The sequence below is a fragment of the Dermacentor variabilis genome, chromosome 4 (assembly GCF_050947875.1).
Source record: "Dermacentor variabilis isolate Ectoservices chromosome 4, ASM5094787v1, whole genome shotgun sequence".
Taxonomy (NCBI): Eukaryota; Metazoa; Arthropoda; class Arachnida; order Ixodida; family Ixodidae; genus Dermacentor; species Dermacentor variabilis.
The window spans coordinates 151,506,592-151,524,974 of NC_134571.1; the positions used below are offsets into that span (position 1 = coordinate 151,506,592).

General features: G+C 44.7%; 1 protein-coding gene across 1 annotated transcript in view; it reads right to left on the reverse strand.

Moving 5' to 3' along the window:
• Positions 1–1,713: 1,713 nt before the first annotated feature.
• Positions 1,714–18,383, reverse strand: part of LOC142579897 (venom metalloproteinase BumaMPs1-like) — a 61,971-nt gene continuing 45,301 nt past the window's right edge. Inside the window, exons 10-14 of the mRNA XM_075690569.1 lie at positions 17,853–17,961; positions 13,855–14,022; positions 13,648–13,789; positions 4,911–5,012; positions 1,714–2,000 (exon numbers count right to left, since the gene is read on the reverse strand). Of these exons, the coding sequence (XP_075546684.1) occupies positions 1,947–2,000; positions 4,911–5,012; positions 13,648–13,789; positions 13,855–14,022; positions 17,853–17,961 (575 nt within the window). The 3' untranslated portion in view covers positions 1,714–1,946. The remainder of the gene's footprint in view (positions 2,001–4,910; positions 5,013–13,647; positions 13,790–13,854; positions 14,023–17,852; positions 17,962–18,383) is intronic.

Here is an 18,383-nt window from a genome sequence, read left to right on the forward strand (position 1 = left end):
TAGCTCCTAGTACAATGAGAAATCTACAGCACATAAACACTGCAACTAAACGTACTTTTGTACTCATTCAATGGGCAAATAGCCCTGACAGTCTAAAGATCATGTTTTAAACGTAGTGCTTCTCCCATATGCTAAACCTTGCGCTTGTCGCAAATGAAAGTACTCTGAAAAGTTCTTTAAAGCCTTATTACTTCTTTGAACCTAATACCAACGTGAAAAAAAGGAAAATGCTAAATAATTGGAGCATTTTTAAGGTAAAGATGGGAGCTCTGCATTCAGCGTCAGTTTGACGCACACTGATTGTGGTTGCAAGGATCGCTTCATCTTTTCAGAGCCGGCGTAAAAATATAATTTTGGCTACAATATGTTTTTCAAGGAAACGTTCCTCTATTTAGATGAAATAACAGATATAAACGTTTTTGAACCCAGTTGCCTTCTTGAAATGTGTCCTTACCCTAACTGCCAACATGCAATCGGCATCTACTTATGACCATTTTCACATCGACTTTTGAAACTCGGCAACTGCGTATTTGGGCCACTATTTAGTTCATTGCGGCTACGACATCCAGCTGAAGTACAGCCATGAGTGACTAGTTCTATATTTGCATGTACTGTGTCATATAATTTGTGGAAATTGTGCGGCTGCTCATCACTCTGCTCAAAATTATTGTGCCCGTTTCTCTAGATACCTAATAAGCCGATGTCTCCTATTTTCTCATCTAATGTTCACTGCAGAAGTTGCCTAACCTAGATTTGATCCAATGATCACAATAGTGATTTGCACCGAAGGGAGTCGCCATTGCATTGGTGTTGTCCTGATTTAAAGGGTGAGTGATTCAAATAATTTCAAAGCATGCCTTCGCAGCTTTGTGTCTGGCTATTTCTTGGCTATTGTAATATCGCGCCTTTATTAATCTGGTAGGGTGTATCACCAATTCCCTATAGGCGCCAAAGTGCATCGCCATATATTTTTGTGCGAATATGCCTCGGAACATTAGGTGCCACACCCATCATATAATAAAACAGAGCATAACCCTATCCCTAACCCTTGATATATGTAGAAAACTTACACAAGAATAGAAATAGATTCGAGTGCACACGGCAGGCATTTCGTAATACTGAGTGGCAGCTTAGCGCTGTAGTTGAAAAGTGTACAATTATTGGATTTTACCCGCGCTAATATATGGGGCAGAAAGTGGGAGGCTAACAAAGAAGATCTAAAACAAATTAGGGACCGTGTGATGAGTGATGGAATGAAAAATCTAAGGCGCTACGTTAAGAGATAAGAAGAGAGCGGCGTGAAAGAGAGCAAACGGTGACAGGCGAGATTTTATTTGACATCAAGGGGGGCAAACGGAGCTTAGTAGGCAAGTAATATGTAGAATAGATAAACGTTGGACCATTGACGTTACAGAATGGGAGCCAAGGGAAAGGAAGCGCCGTCGAGGACGGCGGAAACTTAGGCTGAGTGAATAAATTCGCAAATTTGAGGGCGCAAATTGGAATGCATTAGCGCAAGACAGAGGAAAATGGAGATCGCTGGAAGAGGAGTTCCTCCTGCAGCGGACATAAAAATGGACTTTTGATGATGAAGATCTCTACTCCCAAGGGGTGCCAATATGCTTTTCGGCTTTTATTGTTGTGGCATCAGGTTGGCTCGCTTCAGATTTAAGATACGCTCTACCCAGATGCGAAAAGTAGACAAAACGCTGATTTAGAGCATCAAAAAAAAAAATTTACTGAGCCAATAAATCCCTCCATGCAAACACAGTACAATTGTCTTCTTATATATTGCAGCTTGCTGAATATTTCCCCGATACATATCTTGCATTTTACGCATGCTGGTGGTTTCAAGAAATGTACGAAGGTTTGGTGTTGCCTCAAAAACATGTTAGTTTCTGCAGTTACTGATAAATGAGGCTTACGTAAATGGTCTTGCTAATGTATCATTCCGCTTTGTCAATAGTTGGCTTTGAGGTGCAATTGCCAAGCACACAAACCTGAAAATAAAAAAAGCAGTTGATAAATATTTCAAAATAGTTTGCCCTATTGTCTTCAATATTCGTGACAGAAAGACAATATAACATGTCATAAAACATGGTATGTAATGTTGACTGTAAAACTAATCGCACATCTAAGACATACTCAACACACGAGGACAAGATACAACGAACTGTTTGCTACTGCCAATGGACTGTCTATTCATAAGCTCTCTCGAGAGGCACTTCTTTGAGCGGAAGTGCGAAGCCGTATCAGTTAGAACTCTCACGCGTTTCAGGTGCAATCCTGCAGAAACTCAAGCTCTGTCTCTATAAAACAATTGACGCCTGGCCTATCGAGATACTGACATGCTTTCTTTAGTAATGAAAGCTTAGAAGGCGATGCACCGGTCTTTCCCTACATTGCGAAGATTTTAATTGCACGCCAGAGTTAGATGAATGCGCAATATTGTATGGGCACAAGAATGAAGATACGCGTCTTATGGTAGAGGCATGGCATATCTATAATGGTGGAAGTGCGTGCGTGAGTCAGCCTTCGATTACTTTACATAAGGAAGAGATTAGGGGCCTTAACAGCTATCTCTCGCGTAGACCGGCACATGTACCCGACTGACGCGTGATGATACCATTCCAGATCTTGCGCAGGAGTGTTGTGTCTTCTTTCTTTTTTTCGCCTCAGTGCTCCCTTCAGTTGATAGTCGGCGTTGGCATTTTCCACTTCTCTTGTGTCCTATCTGCACGCCTCACCTTTTTGCATAATGAATCCTTACCAACTAGCTCAGCTTTCTCTCATTGTAATGCCCCTTCATTAAATGCTTGATGAGGAATGTATAATCAAATCCAATGACGTATGGGAACGTTCATATCTGCCAGACCGAATGATGGTGTTTGTGACCGACTTAAGGGGCATCCTCTCAAATCTGATAACAAAGATGACCAGTTTTCGTATTTGGTCGTCCATATCGCGGGGTTTGGATAAAAGGCGCGGTTTCGTAAGACAAAAACAAATTGACAGATCTGCGACTGGCATCACTCGGTGTTATGTTGTGCACAATGCTGAGCTTGCACAATGCTTAGGTGAAAAAACAACTTGCCGCAAGATGGGAACGATCCCACTTGTGAAAGGATGTTCACATCCCTATTGCAAAACGATCCCACTTGCTGAAAGGATGTTCCACATCCGCCGCCAAGGTCTGTGAGGGGTGGCGCTGACTAACACTCCCGGGGTTCTACCCGGAAACATAAATACCCAAGTGTGGATGGGAAAGCGGCACCGCTGTAGCTCAATTGATAGAGCATCGCACGTGTAATGCGAAAGATGTGGGATCGGTCCCCACTTGCGGGAAGTTTTTTCATCCGCTTTGATTTCCATTAATTTACGATTTACTTCGTTTATTAAGCGCAAGTAATTTCCCCTATGTTGTCAGTGGTGTCAGCGTTTGTTGGCTTCTTATGGTATGGCTAATAAATCTCGGGCCCCTCAGTTAACCTCCTTTGTTCTCGTTTATTACATAACGAAGTTCTTGAATCCGGTAACATTGATGACTTCAGGAACCATGTGTGCGTTTACAGACCGATTGCATTCACCCCCCAAAAAAAAATCACCTTCTCGTGACGCCTGCGGCAGAAAGGATGTTCCACGTCCGCCGCCAAGGTCTGTGAGTGCTGGCGCTGGCTAACACTCCCAGGGAGCATAAATGCCCAAGAAAGTGGATGGGCAAACGGCGCCGCGGTAGCTCTATTGGTAGAGCATCGCAGGCGTAATGTAAAAGTTGTGGGATCATTCCCTACTTTCTGCAGGTTGTTTTTTCATCGACATTCATTTCCACTAACTTCGCGTTTTTTTTTTATTTCATGTATTAAGCACAAGTAATTTCCCCTATGTTGTCCTTCGTGTCAGTGTCTGTTGGCTTCTTATGATAGAGCCAATTGATGTAGTTCGTTTTTGGTACTCCCGTGAGATCGTGCACCCAGAGCGCGATTACCTGTTTTGAGCACAATTTATCTATTTATTTATTTCAAATATCCTCATAGCCCTGCGGACATTATTGAGGGGAGTGGAACAAGACATACAATAACAGAGATAACAATAAATTTAAATACATTCATGGGTCACAACCTTACATATCATTGCATTGTAGCATAGGATTGCATAACGAGCATTACATAGCTTACTGCACTAGTTTTACAGATTTCACAGATTTATAGATTTCAGCAATTGTGCACATCCATGGAAGCCTAAAAAAACGAGAAGATAAAACAAGAACTAACAAGGCAAACTGGAAATCGGCAACACAGAGTTCGTGAGGGACCATGAAACGAAGGGCACACCTGTCATGAAGAAGAAATGCAGACACCTAACTTATTCTAAAATGCTCGAGATCGTCGGCGAGTGCCACATCTGCTGGAAAGTGATTCCACTCGGATGACGTAGTTAGAATGAAAGAAGTTAAGCGAGCGGCAGTATGACAAGGTGGAACGCCCACTTTGCGTGGATGGTCAATGCGCGATGAAACATAGGTGGGTGGAAGAAGCAATGCGTTTTTCAAAACAGGATTCAGATTATAGATCTTAAAAAAAAGACAGAGTCGTGACATTTTTCTGCCCAATGAAAGTAATGGTAGTGACAAAGTGTTTTTCATTAGTGCGACACTTGATCTGCGGTCATAGTTGTGAAGGATAAAACGAGCGGCACGGTTCTGAGCAGCTTCCAACAATTTATCTGTAATTATTTTCTACATTTGCATCTATAAACACTTCAGCAAAATGTGCGAAATATATGTAGTTCGTTTTGTCTGTGCAGTCTATAAAAGTACCTGTACGAGTGCGTGTAGAATGAGAGACAAACGTAAATGCGAAATTTCTTATGTAATAATGGTTACCCTCGTAATATCGTAAACTTTGACTCACCTTTTTGGGGCCGCAATGCACGCCATCGACAGCACCGATGAGCATGTTATCTCCATTACGGTTAATGAAGCACCTTACTATGCACCGACTCATGTTGTACGTCTGAACAAATAAATGAGAACACGCGACAGTTATTTATGAAGGACGATTCTTCAGAAACAAAATCTATAGGGTGGCCCCTCTAAGGATACCTAAGGTCATTACGGAAAGAAAAAGAATAAATCGAATATGGTACAGGGGCCCAATAACGTTAAACTATTTCAATATGTTTTTATTCCAATCTGCTGACGTCAAATTTGCGTAACCGCCGAAGCAAGCAGTGGGCGGTCGCCGTCAGGGTAGTCTGAACAGACCAATCAAATGCTCTCCTCGTTCATAGGAGGTCACTTTTGTTTGCTTGCAAAACAAATAACATTGCCTGCACTTCGCAGGTTGTCTTATCTAATTGGTTGACAGGAGGCGAGGAGCACGCTCAAGTGGAGAGGTACTTGAAGGGGCCGAGCCCCTGCACTGAAAGTTGATAACCGTATTAAGAGGGTGGTGCCGGCGCCTGCGATTGCTCCGTTTTTTCTTAGCTTGCAGTGGCTGATCGAAAATAGCGGTGGCGTGCAACGGAAACTTACGAACGACGCTAAAACGGATCCTCAGCAAAGAAGAGTTGGCAGAACGATGTCGCAAGCGCGCCGAAAGTGCTCGAAAACTTTGCACGGGCAGGCAAAAAAGTTTTATTATACGCAAATAAACCGATGCTCTCCGTCAGGTGCGAGTAGCCAGTGCACGAACGATCGGCAGCCGCCATCTTTTATTCAGTTCGTGAAGGGGCAGCCTGCGGCTATTCAGAAGAAAACCCAGTTTTGTTCGGTATATTAATGCATCATTAATGCATACACGTCACTCTGACGCGGTGAGTTCTTGCGGTTATGTGACGTCACGTGAAAGGCAGGGGAAGTGGGCGCAGCCCGAAAACCTTTGACCAATAGGCAGAGGCTGATGGCGAAAAGGCGTCGAATCAGAAATAACATCTTTTTTTTTGTTTGGTCAAATCGTTACATAATCAGTGTGTACACGTCATTTCAGATGAGGAGCTCTTGCGGTTTTCGTGAACTCGCATAAAAAACAGGTGAAGTGGGGGTGGTCCAAAATAGCGTTTGATCAATCGCGAAAGGCTGATTACAGAATTGGAATAGAAAAGGTTGTAATAGTTTTGCATTATAGCTTCCTAGTAAACAATTTTACACCCTACGGTCCTCAATTGTGTGGGCTTTGAAGAGCAAACATCGTGCGTATAATAGTACAATCATGCAGTGTGATTTTTTTTAAACAGCTTGGTTAACGAAATAGGCAAAATTACAAAAGAATGTGAAAAAGATGGTCCATAGAGCATCGACGTATTTGTACACTGTGTACAAATAATGTACAGTGTACACAATTTGTACACTGCTCTGGCCTCAATTCAATGCCTACTCAATTTCAGGAATTGTTACCTGCTCCCTTGTAGCGCGTAGTCAAGGCGTTTAATTGAAAAGTGCTCCCTCTGCTTTTTTAGGGTTCCTCAGAACAGAGACGAGAGTCACTTGTCGGAGCAGGACATGCTACAATCTATAACTTTTTATTGTTTTGAATAGAGCGGTATCTGAACTTATTATCGCTGTTTCGCTCGGCTCGCCTCACCGCGAGCTGAGCCGTTGCCTAGCAAGCACCGCAGGTGGCAGCGCCGCTCGTCGTGCCATCTGGTATGACGTCAGAGGAGGAGCCGGTGAAACCGCGTTGCAACAACAGAGGAGGAGCCGGCGTTGCATCTAATATATACAAGGGGTAGCTTGATGGGATTCGTCAGCAGATATGGAAAGTGAGTCGGAAAAACTGAAACAATCTAGGCTTCGTCGTCTGAACGAAACCAAGAGGAGGCTGCAAGCCGATGAGACGGAGGAAGAACGAGCCGCACGCCTCGAGAAGCTTCGTAAGTACGAAGCGGCCAGGCGAGTGGATTCAGATGATGGTTCGTCGTCTAGTTCGGCATCTCGTGCTAGGGAGGGCCGCGGATCAACGACGGAATGAAGCCAGGAGGAGGCATAAAGCTGAGGAGACAAAAGAAGAACGTGCTTGGTGTATCGAACGGAGACGGTAGAGTGATGCAGCTCGGAGAGCAGCTTGCCTCGCTCCCCATACAACGCAATTGGAGGACGGGAAGACTCCCGTGGCATGGACCATATGATTCGGCTGGCTGAATGTTCAACTGCGACGTGCCCGTTCCAAATGGACTTTACAGACAATCCGTTTGGATTTGCGGGTGACGTTTGTGAAAGACTTTAGCATATGCGAGATTTGAGCCCGGTGACCAGCGCAATGCGTGAAGCACTTGGCTTAGGCCTAGCTGATTGAGATGAGGAAGGAGGACCCGTGGCGGGTGTTTGGGCTACGTGTCGGAACTTTCTACAGAAACAGAAGATCCCGCGATCAATGGGTGTCGTTACCCATCGATGCCACTGGGTCTACCTGTGCTGAACGACGTGTCGAAACGTTTGATTTCGCCACGCATCCCCTTCGTTCAGATCCGACGCCTCGTGAACTAGAGAAACAGGCAGTTTGGCATCAAGGGATCTGTGGTGAACGTGCTGGTCGACACCGACGAGACGCTGGGACAGTTACTCTGCTCCTTAGGAAATGATAAGGTGATAGTGGTAAACATAAAGAGACGCATGTTTGCCAAAACGATTTGCTTGTCAAACGTGGTATCGCGTGGTGTGCTTGGCCCTTGGGGAAAGTGCTTCGAGACGTGCTGCTCTACAAACACTGCGGTATAAGCATCGACGAAGCGAGGCTGGAGAAGATTTACTGGGAGTCCGTTGAATCTGACGAGGAGAGGAACGTTTGAGGCTTGCTCCGACTTGACTGACTTGATAGATCCGATGAAAGTTGCGACCGCGCTGACGCTTGACCAGAACAGTTTAGGGCATGATGAGGACGCGGTCTTGACCATGGCACCGGGGAGGGTAAGGGGCCATTGAGCATACTGTATAACAACCACGCAGAATAGCTGTCTTTCCCTCAGATTTACTTGGGTCTGGTCCGGTGTATCGCCCCCGAGGCTAGACCTATACCGTTCACCATTGTCTCCAGCGAAATCCAACGATAAGACAGACGAGGCGCTTTGCCGTTACGCGTACTGTACATGACCATGAAGGCGTTACGTCATCGGGTCTCGTTTCAGATGACGATGATGCATTGGAACAACGATACGACCCACAGTCTGACCAGGGAAGACGTTCAAGTTCCTTCGAAGGCCCAGCAGTCGATTGAATAGGACATGTGATTTATGTAGGACGTTCCCAACACCGTTCAGTACTGGCACAAGAGAAAGAGTGAGCTGTTCGCCATGATTCGCCAGCTCAGTAAGCCGACTGTGTTAGTGCTGCTTCACCTGCTCGATAAACTGCGGCTGAGGCGCAGTGATTTGTGGATTGATGAGCGTGAAATGAACCAACAGTATGCAGCTGCACTGGTAAACAATGACCCAGCCACATGTCCCTTATACTTTGAACATATGGTTAGAGTACTAATGAAGGTGCTGCAAAACTCCCGCACCAGCCTGTTTAAGCCTTACCACGTAGCTGAGAGTTTCAAACGGATTGAGTTTCAGCACCGAGGAAGCTCTCACGCTCATCTGCTTCTCTGGTTGAATCACGCCCCCGATGACGAAGTCGACAATGACTTCATGCCAAAGACCGTGGCCATGGCCGAACACTTACGGTGTGTCAACCATGACGTCTTGGAACGGCCGAGATGCCAGAAACACCAACATACACACACGTGTTACAAGGGCGGGCGGACAAAGTGTCGGTTTCACGCTCCGTACTGGGCGATGCTGAGAACAAAGGTACTCACTCCGCTGCAGCCGTCCGCAAACCGACGACGACGAGGCCGGGTTGAAGCGATACCGCTTTCTCAAGAAGAAACACGAAACGTTATAATAGGCTTTGCACACTACGGAGTATCCGTCGTTTGACAAGATGTGAGAATACCACGGGATACGTGGGTATGACGAGCACGAGGAGGTGATTAGCAGTGGGTTGGCCAGTACGGCGCTGCTGATCAAGAGGGGGCTAGATCAGACTAAGGTGAAGCAGTTCGACCTCTGGATAGCTTCTGCGCTCAACTACAACATGGGCAAGCAGGTCATACATGATGTTTACGCCTGTGCGTCATACGCCGTGCAGTACGTCAACAAGGTTAACCGCGGTTTTTCCAATTAGGGCAGAGCCATCAATGCCTTGATCGACGAACATACGGAGGCTCAACTGTCATTTGAAACCGCAATGCTACAGCTCGGAGTAAACATGCTGAACTCCAACGAAATGTTGGCGATGGGAGCGCCTTGATTTTTTCGCCTGTTTGACATGTCTCTAACGCGTCGTGACGTCATTTACGTAAACACTCACTGGCCGGAGGAACGCCATCGGAGCCGTAAGATGAAGGCTGGCATGGAGCAAGAGAGGTCCTGCCTACCAGTTCTGACATTTGGCACAAGAATCCCGTCAAACGGCCTCCTGAAAGGGAGGCACTCACGTACGCCGTACTCATGGTGTAGTACAATCCAGTGAGACTGCAGAAGCGACAGAAACCGGCGATTCTCAGATGCCGAAACTATAGCGCCGACGATCCGGTAAACTCGAAGCGAGAACACGTCATGCTATACTTGTCCTTTCGCGACGAGGCTGACAATCTGGACGACAATGCGTTGTCGAAGAGATGAAGTCATGCCGCTGGCTGACTTCTACGAGAAAATGAGCATGCTAAAGGATAAGCAGGCGGTATTGCTGCGAGAAATGATACACCGCGCGACTGACAAGACTGCCAAACCGCTGCAGATTTTTTTTACCGGACTGTCTAACTGTCGCAAGACATTTACACTGAAGCTAGTCATAGATGCGTACAACCGGTACTGTTGCAATCGGACGATATCGTACGGAGACTGTCAGGAAAGCAGTGCAATGAACGCGTACGTGGCCTGTGCAACAACCAGAAAGGCGGCCGCCGCCCTGAACGGGGTGACCGTGCATTCGGCCTTTAAAATAGTCATGACGAACACGCGGGAGGGTAAGGGGTTGTCGTCCAGGGACTTGACCACGTTTCGGGTGCTGTCTGGCAATGTGAGATGTATCCTTGTGGATGAGGTGAGCATGCTGTCGTCTGATCTGCTGAGAAAAGTGGATATTCGACTGAGAGAAATCAGACCTTCGCGGATGACAGAACGGTTTGCAGGGTTTGACGTAATCTTCTGAGGGCACTTGAGGCAGCTACCACCGGTGCAAGCCAGTGAGGTTTACAAGAGACCATGAAGCGGAGGTAGCGTATACAACACGTCTGCGCTCCCATGGCGCCATCTCTCCTACTACCCCCTAACAGAGGTGCTTAGGCAAAGCGACGCCGTCTTCTCATCTATTCTCACCAAGATTCGTGACCGTAAACAGTTGGACGGTGCCGAAATTCTTACGTTGTCTGAACGGTCTGTCACGCACGTAGAGGCGGCGACCGAGTGCCCCATGGCCGTCCGCCTCTTCTTTCGCATCAAAGATGTCGACGATTAAAACAAGTTGGTCACCGAGTCTTGCCAGCTTAATTATGACAATCCAGCCATACACATGGCCACCGGTCATCGCAGCAGGCAGGAAGAGTGCGAGGCGCTTGGATGGATCGATGAGCTTAGCCGTGTAGAGAGCGGTAACTTGCCGTCGGTGGTGACGATCTGCCTGAAGTGGCCATACAAGCTGGTAAAGAACATTGACGTCACAGATGTCCTGACCAACAGCATGGTCGGCACGTTAATGTAAGTACAGCTCGACATAGACCACACACCCAAGAGGGTTAGGCTAGAGTGCCCTAGCGGTGTGGGAACGCTGACTAAAGCCTAATTGAGTTACCGGTCGGGAGTCAGATGATACGCCTCGTGGGTTCCCATAGACCCTATAACCTTGTCCTTCGTCATGAAAGGCAAGACGTTTAGACACGTGTAGGTCAAACACACGCAGTTTCCGCTAGTACCGACCAGTGCCATGACCATCCACAAATCTGAAGGCGGGACGTTTGACGCAGTCGTTTATGATTACGCCAAAGCCCGCCCGCAAAAGTTAGTCTGGCACTGAGGCGTGTGACCAGCATCAAGGACTATATCTGACTAACGCCCACCAAGACATCGGTTTTACCACCACGTTGACAACCCGAATAGGGCCTTGATGTCAGAGTTTGAGCGCCTCGACAAGCACGGCCTCGATACGGCATACGCTCGCTGTGAAGCTCTGCTAACAAACCCCGCCACGGGTTACCCCGTAGCCCTGCTAAACGTCAGGTCGCTCGTTTGCCACAAAGCGGACGTTTGCCTAGACCTCCTGCTAATCAACGCTGATATACTCGTCTTTACAGAGGTTGGCCATGCATTGGGATTTCAAACCGTCACAATCGCTGGCTTTAATACGGTGGCTCATGTCACTCGTCTTGAACCTAACAAGAACGCCGGAGTCTGCGTCTACGTTAAAGAAGGATAGTTCAGGACAACATTCATTTGGGCTAGATGGTGCATACTTGAATTACGAAGGAACAGCGCCAACGAAGACGATCACAAGTGGGGTGAGCGACACAGGACAAGCGCCAACTTCATCTATCTTTATTCACCGAAAATTCAGCAAATATAAGAAAAATCACAGACAAGCGCACAATGGCCATAATGCATCGTCTGCCAAACCGTTCAAGATAGGACATTTCGCCTTTGAAGAGGGTCACGGAAGTATCACTAACACAGTTTTTTCCTCTTTTCTTTATATGGAAGGCTTCCAAAACCTCACGTGCCTTTGTTTCCCTGCTTCTGCCAAGAATCTTTGTCTCTCTGAACCGTGGTTCACACTTCTTGCAGACCGAGCCGCAGAACATTCGCCACGAAAACAATGCCAGTACTGCAGGAAGTGTGAGCCACGGTTCAGAGAGATAAAGATTGTTGGCAGAAGCAGGGAAACAAAGGCGCGTGAGGTTTTGGAAGCCTTCCATATAAAGAAAAGAGGAAAAAACTGTGTTAGTGATACTTCCGTCACCCTCTTCAAAAGCGAAATGTCCTATCTTGAACGGTTTGGCAGATGATGCTATATGGTCATTGTGCGCATGTCTGTGATTTTTCTTATATTTGCTGATTTTTCGGTGAATAAAGATAGATGAAGTTGGCGCTTGTCCTGTGTCGTTCTCCCCACTTGTGATCGTCTTCGTTGGCGCTATTCCTTCGTAATTCAAGTTAAAGAAGGAATCGCCGCCACTCGGTTGCCTACCATAGGAGTTGCCAACGCTGAAGCATGTGCCGTCCGGCTGGTAGAAAACGGTCTGGTCGTTGAAGCGCTGTACGCGTCACCAAGCAACTCCACCCAGGAAACCATTGAAGTAGTGGACAACCTGTATCCCAAAGCATGAAATTGCCGAGGAAGTGTGTGTCGTGGCAGAAGACTTTAACCGGACTCCCGACTCGCTTAACGTTCCACCTAAAGGTGAGTTCAACCTGGATCTCGCCAGTGACCCTAACATGCAGATTACACATTGTGGAACCACGATCGACCTAGTTTACCAGAGTCAAAACTTGGCCTTAAAGTACTGTTTCGGAGCCATTGAGACGGCTGCTTGCTACTTCACCGACCATCGGGCCATCTTTGTGGCAATTGAGAACGAACAAGATGAAGACTTTGAAAATAAATGCGTTACACATTAAAAATATCTAGTCTTTAATGTAACCATAACTTAACCAGAGGTAACAACCGAACCTAAACCATCAGACGTACGAAGCTGAATGATAAAGATGTAACCATAGAGAGAACCAAGCTAAACAATAAAGTTAACCGTAACTCTCACTACGCACACCCAGGCATAACTGAGTTAAACCACAGCCACTTTTCTTTTTCTTTTTCGCACATGTGCATGGGGTTGCGCCGGAGGGGTTTTCGGCTTACAGGCGACAGAGGGACGGAGAGACGAATTGGCTAGCACCCTCTCCCCATATATAGCTTCGCTCTAAAAAAGAGCGAGAAATAGTTCAAGCGTGTTTTGTAAAGAAGGCAGGTGGCAAATTCACCACCTGGCCATTTTGCCTTTTCAGGAATAAGTGACGTTTCTTTTGAGATATCCAGGCACATGAACTCATCGACGTATGCAATATTCTGTTTAGATGATGGTGAGTGCATGAGGTACCTGATGAACAGTGCCTAAATTGAAGATCGTTTGAAATAAACGCCTATTGTAAGTAGCGCCAGACCCGTCGTTTGTGTTCCTTTCATCCTCGTCTTTAGAGCGATAATGAAAAATATCCAGTTATTTAGGCAGTTTAAACGCGCGAAAATTCTCAACAGCGCTCCTTCTACGCATATACTGTTTGGGGAACGTATCTGAAATCTACAAATGGCATTCCTGAGTACGTAGCCTTTTAGGGTATCCTTTTTTTCCTATATCGGTACATCTAGTATCTAGTTTTCAATGTAGCCATTAGAAAGAGTGAACTTGAAGCATAATAAAGTTTATAAATCATTTTGTGTAATCAGTCGACAAGCAACGCCATTGTATTAACAGCGCATAGACTGTGACTTCCGCCAGCAACGCATCCCTATAAGCTTAAATATAGCGGTACCCCTCACATCTTTTTTTTAGAATATAAAGCTAAGACTGCACTGCAAGCTTTTCAATTTCCTGTTATTAGTAAATGAAAGCCACTCACCTTATCTGCTTTTACATAGCTGTAACTTCTGTAAACCATCTTACAGTACGTTTCGCGACTTGAAACCTCCCCAGGAAACTTGCTTGAATGGAGTCCTGTTTTTAAGGCGTTTTTCACACTTAAACATCCATATGTGGGGCGGCTGAAAAAGCAGAATAAGTTAACCTCACAAATCTGTCAATCATCTGATGTTTTAAATATTCGTACTTGTATATGTTCATCACTTCTCGCTGACAGCAGGACGAAAATTTGTACATATTTGGCTTGATGAACTTATAACTCATCATGAAGCCTTTGTCGTATGAGCAGTCTGCCGACCCAATGTGTCCATTAGGCCAAGAACTAGCAGCGTCTCCGTCGTGTGCGCACCCAAGGCTGAAAATAGAAAGGTGAATAAAAAATGGCACATTATTTCATGAAGCAATGTCTTATGAGCACTAAAATTTTAGGGGAGCCCAATTTAAAACATTCATTGGTAGGATGTCAATTGTTTTCAGACAAGATTTTAATGGGAAACTCAAGCCCAATCGCTTCCGTATGTGCTTTGCATTTGCATACACATTTCCATTTTCTGAAATCCCATGCCCTGCCTCTAGTGTAGGATTGTAGAACTGGTGCTTTTTCCGTTATAAGTTGTCTATCCTTCCCGTCTTGATTCATCTCTTTTTAATTACTTTGTTTTAGTGTTCTACACATTCCTCATTATTGCACCCTACGTGACGTTTATTGTTATATATTTAAAATATTTTTCTAAGATCTATAGGCACTAAGAACACGTATGTTTCAGGGTCTAGGAAATTTTTGAAATTTCAGGCTACCTTCCATCTGGTAGGAAGAACCGCGATTAAAGATGCCTTGCAAAAAATGCTGCAAACGGGAAGCGGGGACGCCATGTGGCTCTAGGGAGACACATCTGAAATGCTGGCACTGGAACACAGGCATTCTGAAAGCTCAAAAACTGCAAGAACTCTCTTTCGACTCCAGTCGACATTTCCTGGGGAAAGCAACTCCCTCTTTTGCTGCTCCTTAAAACAGACGTACATCAAAAACTTCACGAAGCAAGTGTGGTGCATATATATGTATGACTGATACCCTAATAAAGCATTTTTTCCATCCCTGCCACTACTGTGGATGGACCCAAGCATTTCTTTGGATCTGTAGATCATAGGACGCGTGGCTGTTGCCTGAGCAAATGCAAATTTGTTGTGCTGCCAATACTTGTACGCATTTATGCGTGACGTAATTTTGAGAGAGGTGTTGCATGCGCTTCTGCGGCGTGTTTATGTATTCTATTTAGTTCATGTGTTCTAGGCCACAACAAGCAAACCCGAGGCGAGTGAATACCATGGAACCTGCATTCCAAACAAAAGACTCCCTTCGGTAGGACGGTGGCTGCACTTGAAATCGTATTAGAAAGGTAATGCAGCACTAAAAAAAGTTGCTGTTGCCACAGACTTTTGTTCGCGATTTTTACATCAGACATCGTAGTACCTTCGTGCACCTATAATTTACTTTGCCATCGGTGTCTCAGCTTCGTTGTATTTCTTATTGCCCCACCACTTGAGTTGAGCTGTGTGACGTTATAAATGACTGTAGGAGTCGTGCCCAAAACTGGAGACGGTGGGGGAATTTAAGAAAACAGCTGAGCATGTATTTAAGACCTTCCACATCAGCAATTTGCTCATACTACATATTGGCGTCTGTGCACTGTCGAAGTGCCCGATCTGAATGTGTCCCTTGATTTCGGTTCGTTGATTGTCAGTCACATTGTGAGGCCCCACCTACGGGTTCCTAATATACGTGCACTTTGTCTTCGATTTTCCTACATTTGAAGCATTCACCCATAGCTTGAAGTTGTTGAAACTTCCCCAGAATTGTTTGCTTAGTAAATTTTGTTCATTTATTTTTCTTGCATTTTTTAAAGTGTGGTTCATTTCGGGTATAGAAAGAGAGGAATGGGGTAGCGGGTTCTACTGACACATGCGGCATCCGTCTACTGACGGGAGTGCAACAGCATAAGCTCTCGTGACATGTTTTGCTTATCTATTTTACAACTCCAACTGGTTGAAATTATTCGAGGTCCTCTTCCAAAATGCCCGCTATAGCCCGCCGTATGAAATTGAGACGTAATACCTAAATTTATAACAAAGGCCCGATAACTGAACGCCTATGTAAGTGCTCTGGAGAAGCCAAAATGCCTGGTGCTCAGCGACGATCCAGAAATTCGATCCAAACAACAGATGCACTGCTACTGCACTGGTCTGAAGGTAACTGTAGATAAATAACGTGCACTTAGGTCGCTAATGAAGGCACATGCTTGAACCCTTATATTTATGATAGAAGCTTACTGCACATCTTTTTATTCACGACAAAAATTTTTCTCACACATCCAATTCCGTTGGCACTATCAAATGCACTTGCAGAAGGTGTGCAGCGTCTCCAAGCGGTTTGCGCAATGTTTCATAAGTAAAATGACATTATTCTTTTATAGCTTTGCAAGAGCAATAGCTCGGTTAGTGCATATTGCTTAACCACCTGAATATAAGCATTATTATCTTTTTTTGTTTCCTTCAGATTCGTCTTAGTTTATTCCACATTCTATTTCGTCTTCTTGCGTACATCATTATGAAGCAATACATAGCTTAAGTTTCCTTCGATATGCACCGAATCTTTGATATGAAAACATTGGACAACAGTACTTTTAAAATTAGTATATATGCCCGCGATAGTTCCTAAACATCACTGCTACTATGTAGGCAATCATGACAACTGCTTAAAAGTGCTCTTGCTTTTGATTTTAGCTCAATTAAATCTCTGCATTTACTTGCGAAAGGACGACAGACGTGGTTAGACGTTTCCAAGAATCTAATTTCTCCCTGCGACAATACCAGGAGCAGCCTATTTATTTATTTATTTATTTATTTACTGACCTAATTATCTCCATACTTCAAAGTCAGAACGAGTTACAGAATGGTGTGGTGAAAAAAATAAGTACACACCATAAACTATTGATACATACACTAATCTTTAATGGCATGTTTAAATACCGAAACGCTATGAGTGGCGAAAAAAAAGGGGGCATAAACTTTATGGCATTGGTTGGTGTAATATAACCAACGAGTTGTCTCGCTAAGAAGTATATTTTTATTGCACGCAAATTGAAAAATATTGGGGAAGATTTATAAACGGGTCAATTTCCTCAGCAACTAGGAAAGAGAAGGTTAAAGTGTATTTCATTAAGGATATATTAGAAAAATGGAAATAATTTGATGAATTGAAACGCAGAATACCGCTTTGCGCCAAATACAGTTCGTTAATAAGAAATTATTGACTAGAATCCCTCAGAGCACGTTCATATTCGAGCTTGGACCTTAAAAGTGCTTATTTAATGGCAATTGAGAGACGACGGCGTCCTTAAAAAGATATGGCGGAAGAAACCTATCGCCAATTTTGCCAAGAAAGGTGCACAGTTATGTGAACTTCCAGATACTTATAATAAATTACTTAATATAACATCCAACATATGTTATAAAAAGGAGGGTTACAAGGGCCCGTTTGCACGATATTATCATTACTTTAGACATTTTAGCATTCAAATTCATTTCTCATGCATTGTAATACTTGTGATAGCGTTGAAGTCCGACATAAGTAATGTAAAATGAATGCGAGGAGATATTGCGTGATAAATGAAGCACTTGTCAGCATATCGCCTAATAGATAATTGAAATAATTTCGTCAGGTCGTTAGTAAAAATTAAAAATAGAAGAGGACCAAATACAATACCCTGCGGTTCCCCCGGCATAGCTGGAGATAAAGGATAATCGAAAGTATTAGCTGCCGCAAATTGCGTAATGTTTAAAGGAAGCTTTCAATTCAATAATTACCTATTGGTTATTTTCCTGGCTATGACCTTAGCAGTGCGTGAGAGGCAAAAACAAATGCCTTCTGAAAATCTAGGATTGCAGAAGCGATGAAACATCCGTTTTCACAAACTGCGAAGAGTTCATGTGTAAAACAAATTTGTTGCGCTTCACGCGATGCTTATATATGAAACCCGTACTGGTTTAGGCGCACTACATTAATTCAACTTCAGCAAGTTCACTAAATTTGAGTAGAATGTGCGTTCTCAAAACTTGCAGGGGGACGCTGCTTGGTTGTATTAGTTCGTGGATAATAGAAGATTGAGTTGAAACGTTCTTTCTCACCTGTGCGCGAGCTCGTGTGCGAAGACGAATACGCCGTAATAACTTCCGACTCTTTCTTCGGTCATCCCCACTCTCCACTGGGTACAAGCACCAGCGAGGTATGCGAAGCCTGAATGCGAAGAGCGATATGCTGGGTGAATTAGTAAGTAAAAGAAACGTAATGCTCAACCATTAGATGTGAGAGAGAAAGAAGAGAAATAATCTAGAAGCTGGAGCAGTGAAACAAAATGGAGCCAGATTCAGGAGTGTGCCGAAAACAGATTTTAAAAGTCGTGAAATGATCGTGGACTAGTAACCTGATCCCGGCATATGGTGGTACACAGAAGCTTCAAAGTGTGGTAGGCTGCACAATAAGGCTATGACATTAACATACATATGATCCAGACTGTATTTCAAAAACTACAGGACAGAGTGCGAGAGAATCAAATTTTTTGGCAGGCGGGCGCAATGTTACAATTATCAACTCGTTGCGCACAAGGCACCAAGCCCCACAATAAGTGGCGACAACGTCTTCTTTCGGTGCCCGCAACC